The sequence below is a fragment of the Dipteris shenzhenensis genome, chromosome 4 (genome assembly GCF_047967505.1).
Source record: "Dipteris shenzhenensis isolate YYH24624 ecotype China chromosome 4, Dip_SZ_1.0, whole genome shotgun sequence".
Taxonomy (NCBI): Eukaryota; Viridiplantae; Streptophyta; class Polypodiopsida; order Gleicheniales; family Dipteridaceae; genus Dipteris; species Dipteris shenzhenensis.
The window spans coordinates 56,306,125-56,316,942 of NC_141599.1; the positions used below are offsets into that span (position 1 = coordinate 56,306,125).

General features: G+C 40.7%; 1 protein-coding gene across 1 annotated transcript; it reads right to left on the reverse strand.

Moving 5' to 3' along the window:
- Window positions 1-4,373: 4,373 nt before the first annotated feature.
- Window positions 4,374-5,533, reverse strand: LOC147903089 (ribonucleoside-diphosphate reductase large subunit-like). The gene is made up of 4 exons (XM_087373999.1): window positions 4,780-5,533; window positions 4,603-4,695; window positions 4,433-4,515; window positions 4,374-4,380 (listed from the first exon to the last, which is right to left on the reverse strand). The coding sequence occupies exons 1-4, from the start codon at window positions 4,912-4,914 to the stop codon at window positions 4,374-4,376; spliced, it is 318 nt and encodes a 105-aa protein (XP_087230125.1). The 5' UTR covers window positions 4,915-5,533.
- Between the last annotated feature and the right edge of the window lie 5,285 nt (window positions 5,534-10,818).

The following is a 10,818-nucleotide window of genomic DNA, read 5'->3' on the forward strand; positions in this document are numbered from 1 at the left end:
TCAGAGTGTGAAAAATGACTTGAAATTCACCAATTCGAATAATCTGCAAACAAAATATCAAGGTTGTTAACACTTCATATTTTTCACATAAAATTTATAACATCTTTAGTTTATGTTGATACCAATTTGAATATAGCATATAGCAATTTGAATGTAGCATATAGCATTTCGAATATAGAACATGGTAAATAGCGCTTTCTTTTTGTACATAGGAGTTTGTGTTTAGCATATATTATTTTGCATATGTTTTGTAGCTATTTGAATTTGGGATATAGCACTTTTCATTTATCACTTTGTATATATTTGGTAGCAATTTAAATTTGAGATATAGCACTCTGAATTTCATACATAGCATTTTGCATTTCGAATTAGCACTTAGCATTGAGCAACTAGCATTTTTGTATTTAGCATATAGCACTTTGTATCCAACACATAAACAAATAAACTTAACCACACATTCGTGTGGAGGGGGGAGTCGGCACATTTTCTCTCCAAAAATTATAAGACGAAGGAACGTGCCCTTTCTTGGATTCATATCATTCTGCATTTTGCTCATAGTATTTTGCATATACTATGTAGCAATTTGAGTTTGGGATATAGAACATAGCACTTTGCATTTTGTACATGGTACTTTGTTTTTAGAAATGTATGATTTTGTATTTTGTACATAGTATTTTGCATATAACACATAGCACTGAGCAACTAGCATTTTTGCATTTAGGACATAGCACTTTGTATCCAACACATAAACAAATAAACTTAACCACACATTCGTGTGGGGGGAGAGTTGGCACATTTCCTCTCCAAAAATTATAATACCAAGGAACGTGCCTTTCCTTGGGTTCATATCATTTTGCATTTTGCACTTAGTATTTTGCATATAGCATGAACAATTTAAGTTTGGGATATAGAACATAGCACTTTGCATTTTGCACATGGTACTTTGCATTTAGGAATGTATGATTTTGTATTTTGCACATAGGATTTGCAATATAGAATGTAGCAATTTGAGTTTGGGATATAGTTACCACACTTCCTCACTAAAATTATAAGACCAAGGAATGTGTTCTTCTTTGGGTACATTTCAATTTGCATTTGCCACAAAGAATTTTTAATCTTGCACATAGCATTTGAATCTGGCATATAGCACTTCGCATTAGGCTTATACTACTTTGTATTTAGCACATAACCACACATTGTGTGGGAGGAGAGTTGGCACACTTCCTCTCCAAAAATTACAAGACCAAGGAATGTACCCTTCCTTGGGTTCATATCAATTTGTATCTAGCACATAGCAATTTGAGTTTAACAAATAGTACTTTGCATTTGGGACATAGCACTTTGCACTTGTTGTAAACTTTAGCAAAAATTGTCTTCTTATTCATTTTAATTTACATTTCCCACAAAGCACTTTTAATTTTCCACATAGCATCTTGAATCTGGCATATAGCACTTTGCATGTGGCTTATCGTACTTTGCATTTAGCACATAACCACACATTGTGTGGGGGGAGAGTTGGCATGCTTCCTCTCCAAAAATTATAAGACCAAGGAATATGCCCTTCCTTAGGTTTAGATTAATTTGTATCTAGCACATAGCAATTTGAGATTAATGCATAACACATTGCATTTGTTACATTGCACTTTGCACTTGTCATATACTTCAACAGAATTCATCTTCTTGCTAATTTTAATTTGCATTTGCCATAGAGTACTTTTGAACATTATTAGCATTTTGAATCTGGCATATAGGACTTTGCATTTGGCTTATAGTAGTTTGCATTTAGCACATATGTAGGATACTCTATGGGCTATTTATAGGAACTGCTCATTCCTTGGTATGTGCATTGTAGGTCTAATTATTAGAGTTTAGGTTACATGCCACAGTTAGTACATGTACCTTTTATGACACCTAGTTGTGTTGGGACACCTATCTTAGGGTTTCATCATATTGGGTGTGGGTGTAGTCTTTGTACTTTTCAACACACTTAGTTATTCTACTACAGCAGCATGTTTTGCTTCTTGCCTCCGTCTCCTTTGCTTCCGTTGTCCACTCCACCCAACAATGGTATCAGAGCAGGCTTTGCCTTAGTTCCTGGTCTTCCCCCACTTGCAAGCTTCCCGTGGATCTATCATTTGCTGATTGTCTACTTCTAGAGCTGTTTTTCAGCAGGTTGCCTACCTTTCTGGCCATCTGGAGCACTCTCGTGGATTTCTGTTGTGAAAGATTGCATCTACCTACTGCATTGTGCTGGGCAACTGCACTTTAGAGCAGATTTGAGCTGGGCGACACTTCTCTTGGCTGTTCTTTCCCTGGGCGACCTGTTTTGTGGCTTCTCTTGGCCAGGGTGACCTCTTTTCAGGCAACCATTTGCTGTTTTGCTGTAGCAACTGTATTTTGCTGTATTTAGTTCATTTCCACTTGGATTTGTGCCCGAGACACTCAGATCTTGCACCAGAATCCTCCCTTTTGTTGGACGAATTGATTTTGGTGGCATCTGGAGTGATATTCAGAAACCATTTGCTGATTTTCAGTCAGTATTGACTGCTACATACAGGCTGTGTGCTTGTCATTGACTTTTCTCAGCTTCTGGGCTGATATTTGGTCATTCTTTAGTGGACATTTGGTGTCTTTCTTCCACAGGCTCACCTGGTAAGCTTCTGTTCTTTTTGTTGCACAGTTGGCAAGGCCCTTGTGTCTCTGGACTTGGCTTTTGATGTACCATTTAACAGTGGGCAATAGTACACTTTGGTAGTGATCTTCAATTATTGCAGGAAGCCGAGCCATGAAATTGCTGAATGTAGGAAGAGGATTGCTTCTGAAAAGAAGAAGAAAGACGCTGGACTTTCAGTCACAACTACATCTGGCACTGATGCAAACACAGATCTGAGCAAATGCTTTCTACAATCATCCTAGCTTCAAGGTATTCAAAATGGAGTAAAAGCCCCAGACTATGCAGAGTACGGGTCTGTTGAGAGACTCCGATCCGCAATGCACACCCCCAATCCAGAGAACGCCAATCAACTTATGGTAAACCAGTTGGGCCTTACACCTATGCTTTTAGGTATGGCAAATTCAACTCTCCTTGGCCAGGTTCATTGTGAAAAGTCGAGCTCAAATTCTCTTCAGCCCCAGGAAAAGTGAAGTTGACAAAGATGATCAACAGGTAAAAGCAGAAATTCAAGGACAGCCATAAGAATAACAACGCCCGGTTTAGGGCAGCTCTCCCTGGACAAAGACATGGAATTTCCTATAGAGACAAGGTAATATATACCCACAATTCATATCCAGAGGACTGACACAACAGATTTGCAATAAAATTTCCGCTTTTGCACAGGTCGACTAGGTCCCGCATATTTGAGGGCTTGGTAAGGAACATGTCATCTGGGCTGGAGCTCCTGCCAGATGACTACCTCAAGGAGGCAATAACTCCAAATTACACAATGACAGGGTTCCTGAATTTCGTAGCAATCAATCTAAGCCAATTCGGTAAGATAATTCAATCGAAGCCAATTCGGTAAGATAATTCGATCATAGCAAAAAGTCAATTTGAGTTAAAACTTGGAATTAGCCACCCTTTAGAATGGCTGTCTCCAGCGTACTTGCAGAGTTAGAGGAAATGTGGCCAGCACAGGAACCTCTTCATCTGCAGATGCAATCAATCGACAAGATTTCATCTTCCATGGTCCAGTACGCATTTTTTCATCCCACCCCAGTCCTTCCTTAGGCTTTCGCCCTTCATTTCTTTGATCCTTGTCCACGTTTTCTCAGATCCCTGCGTGAGCAATTCAATCGACAGCCATCACACCACATTTCCTCCAATAATCTCACCAAAGGGCTGATCAAGTCCCAAGCAGTAAAATTGTTCTACCACATATGCAGTACTGCCAAAGCCAACCCTTGTTTCCTTCGCGTTGCCTGCCGACCGGCAAAATAATTGATTCGATATTCTTGTGGTTGCCATGCAGTCCTCGCTTCAAACCGATTTATCTCTGTAGATCAGACAGAACCATACGGAGAGATTCTGCTGGATAGAGGAGCCTACTTCTGATTTTCCAGCATCTGTGTAGTTGATCGTATCATTTTGCAAAACTCTCATACTGATATCACATTTTCATCATTGAATTCCTATGTTTTTGGCCTGCCATTAGGTATTAGGTAGGGGTGATTAGGAAAAGCGAATGAAGACCTCTAGCACAAGTATGGAGACGAAATAGTTTGGTGTGAGATGGAGACGAAACAATTCGACATGAGATAGGCAGTTCTCTTGCCTATAGAAACCAAATCGTTTGATGTGAGATAGGCACTTTCCTCTTACCTTAGCGTCACCACCACAAACTCTCCATTGCAAACAAAAATTCCACAAAGATGATTCATAAGCTCAAATGACATTTTACAAATTCCAAGTAGGACACAATCAATGGGCACTGGCAATGTAAACACTAACCTCAGTACTCTTTTGCTGTAGATGTTAGAGGTATATAGCCATAATAATATTTGACTAGTGGAAGAGTCCTGCAGACAAACAGAGAAAATACTTTGAACAAAATGCCTGCCATAAAAACTGGAGAATGGCTAGTTTCAGGTTGGAGGAATGCAAACCTTAAAGATCATATAAGGAATTCCTATTTTGACTCGTGATTCCAAAATTGCAAACCATAACTTCTGAGCTTTGATTACCTTCTTTGCCTTCCCCTACAAGGGTAATCTCTGATTTATCAAAGAAGCGCTTTAAAAAAAATGCATCCCTAGCATATCAAGCACTGACAGTACACCCACCTCTCTCTCATACTGGGTATAAAGGTTTTCAAACTTTTCACCCCAGTAGTCTATCAATTCTGGAGCTTCATTAGGGAAAAACAGAGACCAGGGTCCATTATCTGAACACACCTGATGAACAAGTCTAGCATCCATAACCCATAAAATAAATCACGTGCACTACTTTCTTCCTGTCAAAGGTATTCCACATAAGAAGATGCCATGCTCCAATCACACAATACAATTATCAGTGTGGGCCCTATTTCAAAAAACGGGACTCACTCTTACCTTTCCATGATTTTTCCTCAAATCTAACCAATCAAAAATATATGCATGCCATGGTTCCAGATAAATTGCAAATGCACCTACCATCACATGCATGTGTAAATTTTGTTTTCAAAAGGCTCAAAGCTATATATAATATCCCAATGTGATTCTAAGGCACAGTCTTAAGCAATCCCCATACCCTTTCTTTTGCCTCCACCTTGGTCTACATAGCGGGTAGTATCATTAAATACTTGAAGCATAGGCACAATGCCATTCGAAGTTCCATTGGTTCCTCGGATGTATCTACTTATTGCACGAATACTATGGACAGAGACCCCAATTCCTCCTGCCGACTTGCTAATGATAGCACACTGTGTCATAAATACCTTCTATACTGTCTTCTTTCATACAAAGCAGGAAACAACTGTTGAGTTGCACATACAAGCTTATATTATTTTCCAGTCTTTAATACATCACTACACACAAAGAGATATTGCATGCACGTTCATCAGGCCATAGGCTAGAGAATAGATGAGGCCTTGGGATTCCACCATTAAAAAAGCGAGTCTAAGTAAACCAGCACTGGGACATCATATGATAAGTCTTAATAGTTGCTTCGATATCCTCCTTATGAATGCTCTGAAACACCCTTCCATTGACCTTTAAGAGGTAATCTCTCTCCAAAGCGAGCCAAGATGCTACTGACGTTTCGAAGAATGACTTCTTCATTGAGAGTGCTATAAATGGAAGCAAGAACGGAAGAAGGAGAGAGAGAGAGAGAGACAGAGAGCCACACTTGTTTTGGTGGGTGCAGAACCACCCTAATCTTCTTTTTCATTCATTTATATATGTGTTTGAGTATTGTACATAATCGGGGTAAAGGCATAGTGACCTTTAACCCCCACAACCTCCCACTTAAAGGACAATGTGCCTTTAAGGGAGAACAACCAGTGAGCATACTATCCAATGCCCATCAATACATGACAATACTCAAACCGCTGACTAGGTAGACTCTTCGTCAGCATATCTGTAGGGTTATCATCTGTATGAACCTTGACAAGCTCTATGCGCTTGTCCTCAAGTACCTCCTTGATGAAATGGTACCTGATCTCAATGTGTTTGGTCTTTGCATGAAAGATCGGATTCCGTGCTAGTTGAATAGCACTCATGGAATCACTATGCAATGTCGGTACACTTGTATGAATCCCCAAATGTCCCACTAGCCGATCAAGCCATATAGCCTCCTTGCAACCCTCTGTGGTTGCAACATACTCAGCCTCTGTGGTAGACAAAGTAACGCACTTCTGTGCACGAGACATCCATGACACTGCACCACCTGCAAAGATGAACACATAACCAGAAGTAGATCTCCTACTATCCACATGCCCTGCATAGTCTGAATCTGTGTACCTAAGTACACGCATGTCTGCTTTACCAAAGCAGATGCACATCTCCTTGGTACCCTTCATGTACCTCATGATGCACTTAATTGCCTCCCAATGCCTCTTTCTAGATTAGCTGTATATCGGCTAACAACTCCCATTGCAAATGCAATGTTTGGTCTAGTAGCTATCATAGCATACATAAGACTCCCAACTGCTAATGCATAAGGAACCTTCGCCATCATGGCCCTTTCCTCATCTGATTTGGGACTATCTGTATGACTCAGTTTCAAATGTGGAGGCAATGGAGTACTCACTGCCTTCCCCCCCTCCATATTGAAACGCTGCAATACTTTTGTAACATACTCTTTTTATGAAAGCCAAAGGAGTTTCCTACTCCGATCATGCATGATGCGCATACCAAGAATATGACCTGCAAGTCCCAAATCCTTCATATCAAAGGCCTCATGCAACTTGGCCTTTAATGCATCTAGCTCATAAGTATTCTTGCTAGCCAATAGCATATCATCCACATATAGTGCTAGGATTATCATGCTATTATCCTTAGCCCTTTTATTGTAGAGGCAGTGATCAATTTCACTCCTTCTAAAACCCTGGGACCGAATGAAAGCATCAAACTTCTGATACCATTCTCTAGGCGCTTGCTTAAGACCATAGAGACTCTTCTTCAACTTGCAAACTAAATGCTCTTTGCCCTTTTCTTCAAAGCCTTTCGGCTGCACCATGTAAATTTCCTCATGCAAATCCCCATGCAAGAAAGCTGTCTTGACATCCATCTGCATAAGCTCCATATCCTCCAATGCCACTAGTCCAAGCATGCATCTAAGTGTGGTCATCTTCACAACTGGAGAGAATATCTCATCAAAGTCCACACCCTTCTCTTGCTTGAATCCTTTAGCGACCAAACGGGCCTTGTACCTAGGCACATCATCACCTGTGACCTTCATTTTGTAGACCCATTTACATGGCAACACTTTCTTTCCATGTGGCAAAGAAACCAAGTCCCAAGTCTTATTCTTCATAAGTGAACTCATCTCTGATTGCATAGCATACTCCCACTTGCATTGATCCTCGTGCATCATAGCCTCTCTGTGGCAAGAAGGCTCCCCGCAATCAGTAAGCATCACATAGTCTACCCTTGGAATAAACTTATCAGGCGGTCTAAACACTCTAGAAGATCTTCTCAAGGGCATTTCAGCTTGCTGTCCCACCTACATATTAGCCACATTTTGCTCATCATTTCCACCAATAGATGTTCCATCATCTACCCTTGATTGTATACCTGTGGGAGTACTTGGTGGTACCATTTCTTGCACATTTGGTGCATGGACAGCTTGCTGTCTATCAACATATGCAGGTGGATTCACATCCTGGAAAGTGATTCTCCTCATTTCCACATCCCTCATGGGTGCCTTATGCATCTTCTTCTCATTGAAGACCACATCGTGGCTGCGTATGATCTTCTTTGCTTCTGGATCCGAGAGATGATAGCCCATCTCTCCACTTTCACCATAACCTAGAAAGATGCATTTCCTAGACTTAGGATCTAGCTTCTTTCGAAGCTCTTTTGGCACATGTGCATATGCCTCACACCCAAATATATGCAAATGAGAGTAAGATGGCTTCTTGCCACTCTATGCCTCTTCAGGAATACCACCATCCAAACTCTTACTAGGTGATCTATTGATCACATGCACTGCAGTCTTCATTGCCTCAACGCAAAAACCACCAGAAAGACTTGCATTGGAAAGCATGCATCGCAACCTTTCTTGAATGGTACGATTCATCTTTTCTGCAGTTGGATTTTGCTCTGGAGTACAAGGGGATGTGAGCTCCCTCTTAATCCCACGTGTATCACATAAATGCTGAAAGTCATGAGAGAGATACTCTCCACCATTGTTAGTCCGTAGGCATTTAAGCGTTCTACCTAACTGATTCTCAACCAAGGCCAGCCATTTCTGAAATACCTGGAACACATCACTCTTCCGAGCTATAGCATAAGCCCACACTTTCCTAGTTGCATCATCAATGAATGTCACATAGTATTCAGCCCTGCCTAATCACCGTGTAGGCATGGGACCACATACGTCTGAGTGCACCAAATCAAGCTTTTCAAACTCTTTCTTTCCCCTTCTTTTATGGGCTGATTTAGTCTGCTTCCCATAGAGACAATGCTCACAAAATTCAAAATCAGAGAAACTCAAATGCGGTACATAACCCAAATGGCATAAGAGTTTCATTCCATTCTGGCTCATGTGCCCCAACCTGCAATGCCACAAAGAAGTGCTTGGCTGCTCGGTTATTGCAACAACATGATCACATACCCTTGATACATGTAAGGGATACAAAGTCCCACACTTGGCACCCCTAGCCAAAAGCATAGAGCCCTTCTGAATTTTTCAACTCTGAAAGCCAAAAGTGGTGTGAATACTAGCATCATCTAGCTGACCCACTGAAATAAGACTCTTGGTCAGCTTAGGCACATGTCTCACATGTTTCAAAACAAATGCAGACCCATTTGCAAAAGAAAACTTTATGTCACCTGCTCCCACTATGTCGCATGCATAGTCATTTCCAAGATGCATACAACTTGTCTTTCCACTGTCATAAGTGGAGAACCATTCCCTATGGGGAGTAACATGGAATGAAGCACTAGAATCCAAAATCCAATCCTGGGAATATGCATCATCTAAAGTGGTAAGCAACTCTGCAGATAAACTAGACATGAAGAGAACGTCATTGTCACTATTATGTGTGACTACATTGATCTCCTCGGTCTTCACTTTTCCTTTGTCCTCTGTTGGACTCTCTTCCTTTTGATTTGCACCCCAATTTGCATTCTTTTTCTTATCCTTTTGCTCTCTTTTCAGCTTGTAGCAATCCTTTTTCATATGGTCCTTCTTGCCACAATGGTAACACTCAATGTTCTGTGCCCTGGATTTGCTACAAGACTTCCCTATTTCTTGGGACTTCCCCCTGAACTGTGATCTGCCCCTTTGCACATTTAAGGATGCATCTTGCTTGTTGCCATCCATAGACTTTCGTCTAATCTCCTCGGCCAACAAGCTACCCACAACATCATCAAATTTCAGTACTCCACCAGGTGCAGAGTTACTGACAGCTGTACGGAAGGTATCCCATGAGGATGGCAATGAACATAAGAGAAATATTGCCTTAGTCTCCACATCAAAATTCATCTTCTGAGCCTGAAGCTGGCTGAAAATAATATTGAATTCATTCAAGTGAGAAGCAATGGAGACCCCTTCCTTCATCTGTAGCTCAAACAACCTCTTCATGAGGTAAGCTTTATTAGAGGCAGTTTCCTTCTCATAAGTGGCACACAGTTTCTTCCACAAATCTTCTGTAGTCTGCTCATTTACTACTGTGAAATAAACTGACTCTACAAGATGAAGTCTAATAGTAGACTTTGCTAATGCATCCAATTCATTCCAATCATCCTTAGACATATTTGCAGGCTTAGCTTCAATCCATGCCAAGGGTTTAATCTACTTCTTTTGAATAAGCACATCGCTTATTTGTTCTTTCCACAAAGAAAAGTTTGTCCCATCAAACTTTTTAATGCTGAAAAACTCCTTTTCAGACATGGAAGAGAATGCCATGATGCAAATGAAACAAAATCCCAAATGCTAGTGCCTGTAAGAGAGAATCACACCAAATACCAGGTGCACCCAAATGTGTATGCCACAATAGAGTGAAATATCACCAAAACTCAAAGCTCAAAGCATCAAAAGATGCATATACTATGCATCCATATGAGCAAATCTGGCCCAAAAGAAAACGCCAATAAGTGCCAAATGATTTAAGCATAAACACCGTCCACTAGCATATGCATCAATAATATCTCATCCAAGAGAGCATAGCACTATCAGTGCATCACCTGCAATGTGTCAAAGCTGTCCCTCAGCATAAAATAGCATCTATGTGCAAAGCGTCCATAAAAAATAGCATCCCACAAGGCAATTTGGGCCTATCAGCGAATCCAATAAGGACCGCAATACATCCAAATGGCCTATAAATCATCCACTACAACCCGATGCATACTACGAATGAGCGCACACTACTCAAACTGCAACCAGAGTGATCTGCATAAGGTATGCTCAAGAAATCATAGTCCCACGATAATGACCGCTATTGAAAATAGAACCTGAGATGCCTCAAAACATGGGCGCCATTGCATAATCAGACTCAGCAAGAAAATCTGCAAATATCTATCTTCTACCAAAACTCCAAAATCCCAACCGATGAGTGAGAAATGGGAGTCAACACTTATCCACTGCCATGTGGCATAAATCTAAGGTTTCAAAACCTTAGAATGAAAAATGCATAATAGAGAGACGAAATCGAATACACAAAGATCTATAACTCTGAA

Excerpts from the sequence above, each read along its gene's own strand:
- LOC147903089 (XM_087373999.1), bottom strand. The coding sequence starts at position 4,914 with ATGGATGCTAGACTTGTTCATCAGGTGTGTTCAGATAATGGACCCTGG. Across the intron at positions 4,696-4,779 it reads ATACCCAGTATGAGAGAGAG|GGGAAGGCAAAGAAGGTAAT; the intron begins GTGGGTGTACTG and ends TTACCCTTGTAG. Across the intron at positions 4,516-4,602 it reads TTCCTTATATGATCTTTAAG|GACTCTTCCACTAGTCAAAT; the intron begins GTTTGCATTCCT and ends GTTTGTCTGCAG.